General features: G+C 38.2%; 1 protein-coding gene across 1 annotated transcript in view; it reads left to right on the forward strand.

Moving 5' to 3' along the window:
• Window positions 1-14438, forward strand: part of Dll (homeotic protein distal-less) — an 87266-nt gene that overhangs the window by 1670 nt on the left and 71158 nt on the right. The window contains 1 exon segment of the mRNA XM_018451480.1: window positions 10598-10821. Within this exon segment, the coding sequence (XP_018306982.1) occupies window positions 10598-10821 (224 nt within the window).

The following is a 14438-nucleotide window of genomic DNA, read 5'->3' on the forward strand; positions in this document are numbered from 1 at the left end:
CGTATATCTAGTTAACTTCAATCGGTGAAATCTCCGTTTCTTACGACTCGGATCAGTGCCTCGTGCCGCGCCCGACGGTGGATTATTATATAAAACATATAATAATGTAACGAAATTAATCTGGTGCTCGTCAGTGTGAATCGGAGTGATGTTTGCGCGAAGTGCTAGTGCAAAGTGGAACGGAGATGTCATCGAAGGGCTCAAGGTGAAAATGCATCAACGATGTACGCGTCGCCAAATTTGTGATGTATATTAAAAGCTCGCAAAAAACGTTACATTGGCTGCGTTCAGCAGAAAAGGAGCTTTGCAGCTGTTGTAAGATTCTTTAATATAATTGATTTATACTCTCTAAAACTTTTAGAGTGAACCTCAATCTAAACATAATCTCACTTAAAGATTGAAAATTGAATCACTCTTTCTCAAGACTGACTCAATTTTCACTCTTTAGAGTGAGATTCCACTTCAGAAAGAATTTAGAGAGTACATTTACATTCGTGAAGAACTAAGGGCAACAACCAATGGCTATACGTTCAGCAGAGAAAGCAGCTTTGCAATTGTCGTAAAATTCTTCAGTGCGATTGGTTTATACATATAAATCCATTGAGAGGAAGGACAAGACCAATCATGTTAAAGAATTTTATAACAGTTGTAGAGCTGCTTTCTCTGCTGAATGCAGCCAATTCTATTAAAGAAACTTACAACTGTTGCAAAGTTGCTTTTCTACTGAATGCAGCCATTGGCCGCGCTTGGCAGAAGTCAGTGCTTAGTAAGCGCGTTTTGCATCAATTGGATTATTCTTTTCCAGGGTTGGTCACAAAACTGGGGAGAAATCAGAGAATTCTTGGCTTTAAAGAAGTTTAATTTATGTTACATCTACACAGTTTTTGGAATACTACCAACTTAATTAAAAATGCAAGCAGTGTCAGTAAATTAATAATAATTTACATTGCTACATTGATCTCTTAACAAAATATTTAACAATTTCCAAATCAGGATGAAAATACAAAAAAAATTTTAATATTGAAAGTCAGAGATAATCATGAAATTTTGTCTGAAAATCAGGGAAAAATTATGGAATTTTAAAATGAGGAACCCTGTTGTCTTATCTCAGTGAAGAAAACTTCCAACAGTTGCAAAATAAATATTTTGTTGAACACGACCATTTGTTTGTAACTTACTAATAGATAAATTGGCATGAACGAATCAGAAATTCTGATATCATATTTTGTGTCGAGAATATTAATGACTGGAAATAGAAAAGCTCTGAATGTTAGTTCGAATATTCATCTTGAGCCCTACATTTTAGATAGTAAATAAATAAATATAGAGATCTTTCGAAGTCGTCCATCATCGGTGCGCTAATACGTGGACGACTTCGAGTTCCGAAGGAAGCGAGTGTATCGTGCCAATGTTGTAACATTTGTCAGAAATGATACGGTCATCTTGACGCGAAGCAAAATAAGACGGCGACAGACATTTCCTGTAGGTCACCTGTATTTCGCGTTGTAGCGAGCGCTTTATTATTATGACTTTTTTATACGGCCGTAGGACTTTATTGCCGGTTGGCGAATGTCTTCATCTGCGCAAGTAAATTTCCGTGCAAAAATAAATGTGAAACGCTTGCGACGCAAAGCTGCACAATCAGATAGCTGTTCCACTGTTGTAGAAAAAAAGAAAAACAGACAACGTTTACTGCGGTTCGTCCACTCGATTTCTGTTTATGGTTCCTTTTCTGCCAGCTTTTTGAATCATTCACTCTCACACCTTTATCTTCCGTGACGTGATTTTTTTTTTTTAAATTTACAGTTCGAGGACGTTACAAATTTTTTTTATATAGGTAATCTCTGTCTCCATTGTGGAAGTATAAGATCTTTAAAAGAGATTTTAAAAAGAAAATCTAAAAAATGAGGCATGGAAATTGCGAAAATCTAAAAAATAGGCAAATAAAGGCACATCTGTATGGAGTTTAAAATAAATATGCTTACAGCTTTCTCCCTGTGTCTAAACGTATCCCAAGAATCTAGAGTAGCAGGTAGTAGTCGGTCGACGTTCTACCTATTCTACGGCACACAATGCCACGAAACGAAATAAGATATATGACTAGGAATCCGCTGGAAGACCATAAAAAGTCCCGCAAATCGCCTAACGAACGAGACAAAAAGGTTCAGGATCAAACGGGAGCAGTTGCGACTTCTTCTTCAGGAACTCTTGCTCGTACAGAGTTTTTCTTTCAATCATCTCGCTTCTCTCGTGTTTTTACCTTCCTTCAGAATCGCATTAGCACGATGTAATCGCGACTTTTATTTTACGCGCGAAATCACGAGTCAGCTAATTACGATCATTATCGAATTCGCCCCAGGTTCGTCGTGGATCGCGGAATCCCTCAAGGCACTATACGATGTTACGATAATTAACTTCAAAATGTCTTTTTAAACTTGTTATCGTTAGATTTCGAAAAAGCTAGTTAGCTTTCACTATTTTAAGATATTAATTAAGATTCATATGCATAAAATAAAGAAAATATAGTAAAAGAGTCGTATTATATGATAAACAATAAATGCATATTTAACTTAAATTGTTTCCACAGATGGATAAGTTGTCTTGTTATCTCATGGAAATTTCTATTTTATTTGTCTGTTTGAATATATCTAGCGCAGCTCTCTCTCTCTCTCTCTCTCACATAGTCTAAACACAATACGACTATATACACATCCGCATCGCGAAATCGCGTGATCGAGATAACTTATTTTACCGGAGGAAGTCTACATGCTACGAGGCTCCATGTAGCGACATTCGCGCTGGTTTCTTGGTCGATCGCATTTTCAAATATAGTTCGGAGTGCTGACTGGAAATATTTTCAAGTCGTGGCAACATTCGGCGGATAATTTATCGCGGCCAGCATGCGCGCGCGATGTGTGGAGCAACGAGGAAACTCCGTTGGTGCGCTTAGGCAAAAGTTAGCAGGAGCAAAACCGACCGAATAGCGGCGACAGTTCGCTTACCCTTCCATCCGCGGCCCATGAATTCGTAACGACTGCCGCGTGTCCACCGTCGCGGCATGTGGCAACCTCTCGGGGAAGTCCGGCGTTTTCTGCGTATAATCCAATAGCGGGACGACCCTTCGCTTCGGCGTGCAATTTTCGTGGCGTCTTTCTTGAAAATTACCGGTGATCTTCCGACGAAAGCCGTGAAAAGGTTCGTGGTGCGGGAGGCAAACTTTTCCGCTAACGGAAGGAATCAGCGTGCCATCGGGACGCGGTGCAATTTTTGTCCTGCGGCTAGCGAGAGCGAGCGGACGAAGGAGCGATCGGCGCCAGCCGATCGTTCGTCAGGGGGTTGAATTCTCACGCACGGAGGGTTGCGACGAGCGGAAACTTGCATTTCGCCCTGAAATTGCCGGTAATTCCCCCCCCCCCGCAATGTATGTACGGCTCGCTTTTCATAAATCGCACAGCAATAAAATGCATATCCTCGATCTTCGCGAGCTACGAGCTTGTAAAAACTTCTCCATCGAAGGGTTGACATAATTTCGGTATTTTTGCGGAAAAGTTTTCTCGGGGTTCTCGGGGTTGATAGAAATGACAGTTACGTTATTATCGCGATATATTTCAGAAATATATCAGAAATACTCACCGCAACTTTTACTACTTCTAAGGTATTGTGCAGAGGCAAGTATAGGTACACTAGACTCTAGAGACTCTCTAATCAGAATCTGGACAAGAGTCCGTTTTATATACGGGATCTCTAATTTTTCGCAAAACCGCAAGAGAGAACATACATTTACATACATTTACTATTTTTTCTCTTCCGATATTTTTGTCTTATCTTTTTCTTTCTCTCTTTCTCTAATTTATTTAAAAGCGAATTTTATCATTACTTGTTTAACAATAGTATTGCTTGATGGCTTCTTATCTATTTAAAATTGTTATCTCTCTTATGTGCTGGTTATGATGTGCTGGCTATTATGCTTTATCTTTTAATTAGCTTGTATTTAGCAGGAGAGATCCTTAAATAGTTTTTCATTTCTTTAATATCTCAATTTGCATCTTTTTGAGACCCTTATATTCGTTTGTCGTATATTACTTTTCTTTTCTTTTCTAATCTTATTATTTTAAACAGTACTTAACATACTTAATATATGTTTTGTAGTTATAGTTTTTTAGTTTGTATTATTTCATATACCTATTATAATGTATTAATAGCAAGCATTGAAAGGTCTCAGAGCGCCAAATAAATGGGGCGATTTAATTAATCAACTAATCTCTCTCTCTCTCTCTCTCTCTCTCTCTACATACGGGAATTGTTAAAACGTGATGAACCAATCAAAAGTGATTGTTTCGACTCTGTTGTCTTGACTCTGATTAGGTTTTTAGTTTATACAAACGAATGCATAATGTAAAAGTTGATATCATAAAAATTACGGCACTTATGTTTACGTCGATTAGTTGAACGAAAATATGAAGTCGCAATAATGATCCGTCTAATTGCTAACGAGCACGTCACATGTTTGTATATTTCACTCAGAACGATTCTGTCATTTATCCTGGTGTTTTAACATGAGGCACATAGCTTTAATTTGTGATTATTTCAGAACGATTTTGATTATGCGATTAAAACAATGACACGATAATTGCAAGATAAACGATACGTATTGTAATATCGTAATAAATGCGCATTTACGCTCAATTGATTTAGAGCGACGCTTATTCTTATAATCACAATTTAACTGTATTTATATAATCGAATTGAAAAATAATTGTATATAAATATGTTAAAACTTCTTTAAAGGAGTTTTTAATAACATTATTTTTTTTTTACTACCATTTAAAAATAATTCATAAAAGGAAAAATTAATAAAACGTTATTTTTAAAAATTGATAAGTACTATATTTATATTTTTTGCGGTAACAAACAAATAAGGCGGATAACGTAACCTCAAGATACTCAAAGTTCAATAAACTTGCCACACATTGCGCAAGCATTTAGCTAATAAAATATTATTATTATACCTTTCACGTGCACGGTGAATAAACTGTAGTAGAGAATGCACTTCATAAAAGTGATTTATAACAAAATCGTCCGCACTTACTCGACGCTCGCGAGATCGATCTCTTGATCGTTGCATCGTCACGCATGAAATAAGCTTACATAAAATCCATGAGTGTACATTAATAAGTGAACGGTATCGGTTGAAGAATCGTTAGAAATGTTGAAAATTTCTCGACAAAATTTTTCATCACGCACACGTGCTTTTGATACAAACACTCTTATTTCGCTTGCTCACAATCAACGCGCGTAAATTCGCGATTGTAACGTCGGCGCATTACAAACGTTTCCTCGCAAGTCGGCTTGTAGATGTTAGGAGTCGTGCTTCGGCGGCGCGATTATCGCGGTTGTTCGCGACGTTAAATGCTTTTAGACAGCAGTTCGACCAACGCTAATGAAGTTGTCTGGGATTATACGAGCATCAGTGAGGAACTGCAAGAGCGTAAAGGAAGGGTTGTCCATCGCATACGTCATTTGTCGAGATCCACGGCGAGTACAAACGGCGCCTTTGCGCACCTTCGACCAATCTTATCGTCGCGACAAATGAACCGGCCATTAACCGACTTGTCCGCGCGTCCGCGTCACGCCCGTTGTCCTTCTTCCCTTCGAACGAAGCTGGAACGTGGCTGAAGCTGGAATCCAATTAGCGAGCGGGGGCTCTTCTCGTATCAGACGGAGGCCCCACGGTATCTCGCATCAGTCACCTGACGTCCGACCGCCGCCCGACTTAATCCGGAACGGTCGAAAGACAATGCGTGCTCCGGCTCCGAGTGATGGATTAGGTATTAAATGATTGTTTTCACAAGGATTAGATGGCTCTACTGACCTGAAGAGCACACCGACCTGGCCTTTTTCAAAACTTCGTCGATCCACGCTTAGTTGAATTGCTTGAATTTTTACGGAAATCATATTTTTTTAAAAATACTCTCCTAAAAATATTCTATTTGTGATTTCCAGAGTCAAATTTTTTAAGTAATAATAAAAACAAGTTTAAAGTTACAATGTCAAGAACAGGACAAGTTTAATAGAAACATTCAAGAATTTGAATAAGATTTCATATAAATTAATCCTAGAGATACCTGAATAATATTATTGTCAAAATATAGAACATATAATAGACAAGCTTATTAAAGTATTAGTAATTTGAATTATTTAAAACATTTATTTTTGTTTTCGAATTTAATTATTAAAACACTTCTGATTAAAAAAAAAAAAATGAAATACGTAATAGAGTAACTTATTTATAAATTATGAGTTATGCATGAGTTATCCAACTCAGAAAACCTTTCGAATAGCTACGAATTTTTTAATAGCAGCCTCCGGCCAAAGAAATGGAACGTTTTCGTTCTCTCAGTTACGTCGAAATACAAAAAATGTAATCAGAGGAAGCTTTTTCATCGTTTCTTGCGCGCAATGTGGTAGCAATGTAGAAATACAAGATGTCGGTTCAGTGACAATGTTAGACAGGCTGCGTTAAGTCCAGCCTAGGGCAGAGACGGACACCTTGTAATTTCGAGTTCTTTGGATTGAGAGCTGCGCGCCTACCGTGTGATTATCAACGTCGCATTAATCGGTCGGTAGGCTTATTATCATAAGCTCGGTTGAGTTTGATTACGCGACTCTAAAAAGAACCTTCAGCGATGCGAGGCGGAATATACTCGTACGCGCACGCACCGCCGCAAAGTGCTACTTTGCAGCAGTTTCTGCCGCTACCGCGCACTTTGCGTACGCCTTGGTGTTAAAAATCATAACCCTAGCCTATCCTCTAGTTTATCCCCTTGTAACATGAGCTCTCGCGGAACGACGCAAGAGAAAAAGTGCATCCATTAAACAGTACCTTCGACTTTTCACGCGCGAAGTTACATCTCGCCCGTTCGACATCGCGTCGCCTTGATGGACTGTAATTAATAATGGCAGCTCGTAATCGTGGCTAAAACGTCTCTATAAAATTTATTGCGCACTATGTTATGCGTCGATACATTGCACGACAATGTTAATTTATACTGTGATAAAAGTGAGATTGAGATCAATTGAGAAAAGTTTTCCTTTTATAAAGAACTCTCTAAATCTGAATCAGTGGATAATCACTGATCTCAGTGCCAAGTATGCCACTGATAATCAGTGAATCAAATGTGAGATTCCTAACCTAGCTAATCTTTATTATGTGATCTAAGTAATCTTGTTTTAGTTGTTAAATTCAATGAATATGGTATTGAAAGATTAAAATTAACGTGTAAATATCAGTATTTTAGTCAAATAATGCTCAAATATTCTTTCTTTTAATTGAACTTCACTGATTATCAATGCCAAGTATGCCACTGGGTAATTAGTGACTATCCACTGATTCAGATTTAGAGAGAATAATTGACAAAGGAATTTATATATGTATATATATATATAGAGAGAGAGAGAGAGAGTACACCCATTATTTCTTTTAATTTTCATTGTCTCTTTCACTTAATTATTTTTAAGATCAATTCTAACTACAGTTATTTTAATACATTGGGTTGGAACAAAAGTTTGTATATATAGTGTTACAAACTTCAAAATTTAAGCAACTGTAACTTAAAAACTGTAAAATGAATCAAATTTAAATTGAAAAAAAGGTTTTTAAAGTTTAAAATCTTTACTTTTGAAAAATCGCTGTCTTGAATGAGTATAATTTTACATATAACGAACTGAACAAAATGAGAAATTTTCTTCTCACTTTGTAAGCTTATCACGTGCCTAAAAAAAACTTGCGAAAATGTTAAAGCCTAACGTGAAAGCTTAAATTTTTCCCTACGTAAAATCGTTTTTAAAAATGTTTCTAAGATTTTTTGTTACTGATTTATCGCGGTTTAAATAAAACGAGCACTTTGATTGCTCCGTTAACAATCATTGCGTACCGCATTCAAAAAACAGATTCTTAAAGTCTAAAACTTTATCCTATCTTATCATTGTTTTTTTATAATGTACACAAATAAAATAAAGCTACTTTTTTCCAACCCTTTCGATATATAAATAATAAGAGATATAAATAATATTATAAATGAATAAAAATGATATACATTTGTAAATATAATATTGTATATAATTAAAAAAACTGTGTATTTATGTTGGAAATGATCCACTCATATTTATTAACAATTCCTGTTGAATTTTTTAATATATTTAAGCGTTAATTTAGCATGTGATTATGTCATTTTATGATTTTGTATTAAATTAATGTTCAACATTTCTTAGTGTCAAATGACGCAATTTATAAATAAGAAAATAAATAACGCATTTATGAGTAACTAAAAATAAAATGTTTTAAAACGCAAATTCTAAGATGAATGAATAAAATGTGGGTAAATTTAACATATCATAAATGTTAATTTTACTGGAAAAAAATATGCTTCCACGGTTTGTTTACAAACTGTGTCGATATTATCTCTTTGCTATTCATTCTACTACGTAATATTTATGTAACCTTCTGACATATTCATCTTGTATTAAATTAACTCAAAAATTTGAGTGGACCATTTGGGACATGCGATTTATTTTAAATTCGACAAATTTTTTTCCAATATTACGTATAGTTGTCTTATTGAAGAGATTTTAATTTACTTCGGTTGATAAAAAACGAAAAGTAAATATCACGTTTAATACTAATTTAATCTAATCTATACGCTTTTCCATATCCTCAAAGAGTTGAATCATAACGTCAAAGACTTGGGGGGCGGCTACACGGATATTAAATATCGCACACACGCCCAGTATCGCTTCGAAATTGCACGGGGAAGATAAACACGAGCGCAAACACGCGATTGCATCGCCGTGGCGCGATGTAACTTGGTGGAAAGTTTATGGGGGATCATTATTGTCTCTTTTATGTGCGATCAAAGCCTCCCTGTTGACTCTTCATTGATCCACGGTTTGTCGATCCTCTGTTGCCGATTTGACGTACATATACAGTCCACGAAGAATCATATACGCGCACGTGAGTGAACAATTTGTTATAAAATACGCTAATTGTAATAGTCGTTCTAATTTTCACAGAGATGTGGAGAGAGATTTTCGGTTCGCGCAGATTACGTCGCATCATTAATCCGAAGTCTCGGTATCGATATCTTTGTTTATTTTTTGGTGCCTTCCCTCTCTCACTCGCGGACAACAAAACGCGCCTAACGTTGTAGTGCCTAGAAGTGTCCATGGCTCTCCTCTCTCTCCCGGGAAGGCCGCCCGCGTCTCCCCGATGAAAACACGCAACGTCGTAATCGCGATATAAAAATAATGAAACAGATTCCGCGCGAGATAGGCGGCGCAGGCACGATGCGCACCTCTATCGAGCTCTACGCTACTTCATTGCATCGCTTTAAGATTGATATATGGCTCCGTAATTAATTACCGCGCCGTTAACGTAGTGTAGGGCTTTCTTCCTCTCTCTCTCTCTCTCTCTCTCTCACTCTCTTTTGACGTAACAAGAGCACGCATTCTCTACGTTGTGCTAATTATCGCAATATGTTGTATGTGAATTGAATAATGCATTTATTTTATCAGATAATTACGCGCGGCTTGTCGAATAAAATATTCCTACTGTTATTGTTTTTCTTCTTCTGTTTTTCGGGGAAAAAAAAACCGTCGCGTCATTTCCGTTAATTTCGATTCGATAATTAAGACTCCTTGAATGCTTCAGCGGCCTTTACATTTTACGTGATCTCCAGAACCGTCCGAGCAGAAAAATGACTTCATTAACTGTATAATACGATGCTTTATCGCAAAAAACAAAATTAAAGAAACGTTTTTACGGATAAACTAATGAAGTGGCAAATTGTTTAAATGTTTTCTTCTTTTTTACATTTAAACGAGGCTTTTTTAATATAAATTTATCAAATAATATAATTCAAATTCTTAATTGTCCAATACTTATTAAATAATTTTTCAGTTGTTAGCTACAATATCTTGATCATGCAGAAAAAACGATTTTGTTGAAATATCTAAAAACCTAGCTAGATACAGATCTGTAAATAATTTTATTAGACTTTCAAAATAATTATGTAGAAAACTTAAACATGATGAACAAAAAATTTTGATATTCCAGCAACCGTCGTTCTACATAATTATTTTAATAGTCTAACAAAATTATCTTCAGATCTGTATTTAATTAAATCTTTAGATGCTTTTGAACTGTTCTTTTCACGCACTTTATTATAACTGTCCATAACAAATTTTCTTCAAGGAAAGAAATATACTTCTTTTTAATAAATCTTTCTTTTAATATAATAAATTATAAATTTAATTTATAATATGTATATAAATAATTTATATTATAGTTTATAAATACTTTTATCATTCCACTATTTTTCTCTACTGTTTCGCATTACGCGATAGGCATATCTCATCTTGAAATATTCGCGATCGCTTTATTAATATAAAAAAATCAATACCCGTGTCGTGATCTCCGCTGTCGTTATATCGCGATACGTTAAAATTACGAATCAGGTTTTAGTTTAATTTTATTTTTAGTTCGTACGCAAGCAGTAACGAGGATTCTGAAAGTTGATGTTAGGGTGGTGCATGTTCGCAGACCTCTCGCCATTGGGTGATAAAAGCGGAAGCCTCGTCGACGAGCTCGGCGGTGGTGGCGGCGGTTCCCTCAGGAACGGCAAGGGCAAGAAGATGAGGAAACCGAGGACGATTTACAGCAGCCTGCAATTGCAGCAGCTCAACAGGCGGTTTCAGAGAACGCAGTACCTCGCGCTACCGGAAAGAGCGGAGCTCGCGGCTAGCCTCGGACTCACGCAAACGCAGGCAAGTTCAATCGACATTATAAGACAAGCAGACTAGAGCGCAAGCTTCCCACGACATAGTCGTGCAACGATAAGTACCTCTTATCTCGCGCTACTCGTGACAGGTTGCCGTAAACAAATTGCGATAAACGTAAACACAAAATATAATACTTTTGTCAAAGCGAACTATACGGGATCTTTTAGATTTTGTACATTTCAATTATTTAATCATATTTGAATAACGATATTTATTTTAATATAGATTCAACAAAAATTATTAAGAATTATTGGAAAAATAATTTTTTTGAATTTTGTATTTTACTTTTATATACAAATAATGTTTTAATTTGACACGATACGTTGAAAAGTCCATTCGAGTATTGCGATATATTCAGAGAAAACACCTCATGATATAAAAATTGTCTTTCCTGTCATAGACATATTTTACCTAGAACTTATTTCAGTAGCTGGAACAATATCGTGTTGACAAATACATTTGCACCGAATGATAAAATATCTGAGATATATATTTCTGCGGGCAAAACAGGTTTTTCACTCCGATATGGATTATCAGGAAATACTGTCGGAAAGACCTCTCGAAATCGCGTAAACGAGTGAATTCCGTGTGAACGACAACGCATCGTACACAACGTTTATCTTGCTAATGACGAGAGACTCTCGCGTCGTGATTAGAATTTTTGCATTTTATCGAAACGGCATGACAATCTTCATTTTTTTTTTTTACGACGAATGGATCCAGTTGCGTGGTCGGTCCGCGGTAACGGGAGCCCGATAAACGGCATCTGTCAGCATTATCGGCACAAATGACTTTACTAAATCACCGATTCGCCACGCCCTGGACATCGGGGATAGGGTTGCCGCCAGTGTCCAGTGTACCGAGGGAAGGAAAGAGAACGAAAGAGACAAGTTTCCGGACTAACGAGGTGGCCATAAATTTTCTCCCGGCGATCGTGCGAGTTTTGCGCGAGCTTTCCACGCGGGCGGGGCTTTATGCGCTCGCCGGCGAAAGATTTTTCGCCAATTATCTGTCGCGCGGTTTCCAATTAACGATTTATTAGGAAGCTCGAGCTACATAATTGGAGAGAAGTTAATTGGCTTCGAACTTGTCCGTTATAGATTTCTCGGGAGATGACGATTTATCGACGAGCCAAAGTCCGCGGCTAATTAGAACAATTTCGCCGGACAATTCAAATTCATTCGGATTGACACTCGCAGTATCGTGTTGGCAGTTTATTAAGCATTGAGCACCATCGTAAAGTTAGTTTCTTTCTATATTACGATTGATTTGTGTGTGCGGTCCGACGAGATTACACGTTCCTTCGCACAAAATTATGCGTTTCATTGACTGATGCGAGACGAGATGGAGCAATTTTCGCGGTTGCTCTTTGTACGTTCCTCACCCCTCGAAGAAGTGTGCACAATCGTCGTGGCGCAGCGCGTAACTGCGTATCGCGTAATCATGGGATAACTGGCTGTCGTAGCTGGTTGATGTCGTTGCAGGGGGTCCCGGACCGGATAATTTCATTAGACGGAGCACCGCGGGAGTTGTTCTCCCCCCGTGAGCGAGTGAATCGAGCGCGACGCAACCTGATGAGCAGTCGGCGTCTGGTTGTTTACTAAACACGGTCGTTCGAAATCAGCAGTAGCCGCGCGGTTGAGAGAGGAAAATTAAATTACGAAATCTCGGGAGATTATCTATTACATCTTCTACATCAAAATGTAATCCGTCATTTAATTTCTGTCAGAGAAGAATTGATTGACACAAAACTAATAAAAAATTCGGCAAATGTCAACCTTCGTATACGATTATATTAGAACGTTGTAAAAATGAAATTTTAGATTTTTTTCTTTTCGGATGAGTCACAAAAATCTGCAATAAAATCTGAAAACAATTGAATTTCACGTCAGATACCACCGTAAAATTTCTTTCTGAAATACGGGGAGGATGACTTCTACCTTTTGTCAAACACTCAGCATCTCTGCGCCTGCATGTAACGAAGAATGTTCGCCGCGCGCGATCGGTGCAGCTCTTCAGCAGGCACCGTGCATAATCCGTAATCGTCCAATCAAGACGTTCGACCAAGCGCCTCTGCCTCTGCACTCTTGGCCCTGCTACCGTCGCGCACCGGCTTTCTTGTCATCGCCACCAACATGGCGCCTTAGCCTTCAGTCTCTTCCATCTTCTCCTCTTTCCTCGTCCCCTCTCTTCCTTATACCACGACTGCCTCGTCGTCCCCCCCGGCGATCTCCCCTCGCACATTTCCCCACCGGCTCTCCTCATTCTCCTCCTCCTCCTCTTCCTCTTTTCCTTTAGCCTCGAATGAGCAAGAGAGAAAGAGTAGCAGGGAAAAAGGGGACGGGAAGGGGAGGGAGGGAGGAACGGTGAGGATCGAGGTGAGGCCACGCATCTCTTTTTCTCCGGGGCCTCAATTTGAGGACGTGGTAGCGTTCGTGCCGCCGGTATACACGTGATACGCGAAGGGGATCCGAGGGGGGCCAAGAGGGATCTAGAAGGACGGGAAAGGGGAAGGTAGCAGGGAGTACTTGCACACGCGAAGTACATGGGCACACGCTCTCGCTCGCTTGTGCGGATGTATACGTAGGGACTTGGGCACCAACACGCCCGTCTGCGTTCTTGCCACGTACCTTGGGCGTGGTGCTTCCTTTTTCTTCCTCCTCGCCGCGACTAACGCGCCCGATCTCTCCTCATTGGCCCCGGGAATGCGAACACGTCGAAGCGAAATTCGAAAGTCGCGGGAGGGAAGCGCGAGTACACCAAGTGAATTCGAAATTTTGTCGTACTCCTGTCCATCATGAGGAGGATGCGACGTTAACGTCCTCGTAGAAAGAGAGACTTTGTACTATTTCGTCGAAAATAGACGATTCGATTTAGAAAATAAAGACTCGTGGCATCACATACACAAGATAGAATAAAAAATATTCACTTACATTTAGTACCATAATCAACTGTAATACTAAATTTATTTCTTTTATATATAAAATTCATAACAAAAATAAATTTTTACGTTATTCATATAAGAATCATTATAGATACAATTTTGTATTTAAAGTAAGTTTTTAAAATTACAGTCGCGCACAGATTTGCTATGAAACTATTGCAGAGAAGCTCGTAAGTAGAAATCACGAAGAAAATCATATAGATATAAAATACGGGTACGGATTCGTAAAGACGTCTCGCGATCAAACTCTATCATTAAATTACCGAATGTAAATAAATTACGCATCGAAAAACTACCGTGAAACGCGTTCAAGGTCCTCAGGGATTCAACCACCGCACGCGCGTCACGTAGTTGCGCACGCGATACAGTTTCGCGGAAAAGCATCGCACACATCATCGAAAACGCTGCTCACACAGTAGACGTACGCACGGGTAGCTATTATACATGCATGAATGCACTCGCGAACATAAGTAATGTACACCGCGCGCGTCCACTACCGTTCATCGTTCTCTCTGTATTTAGATTCCCTCATAAGAATTTACGGAAAAGAAAAAAATATTAATAAATTTAGTACGGCATAAAAAAGATATGCAAAATCATAAGAGCCTGCAAACTAAATTTTCAGACCAATTTACGAGTCAGATTTACTATAAATCAA

Source organism: Mycetomoellerius zeteki, unplaced genomic scaffold (genome assembly GCF_001594055.1).
Source record: "Mycetomoellerius zeteki isolate Tzet28-1 unplaced genomic scaffold, Tzet1.0 scaffold310, whole genome shotgun sequence".
Lineage (NCBI taxonomy): Eukaryota > Metazoa > Arthropoda > Insecta > Hymenoptera > Formicidae > Mycetomoellerius > Mycetomoellerius zeteki.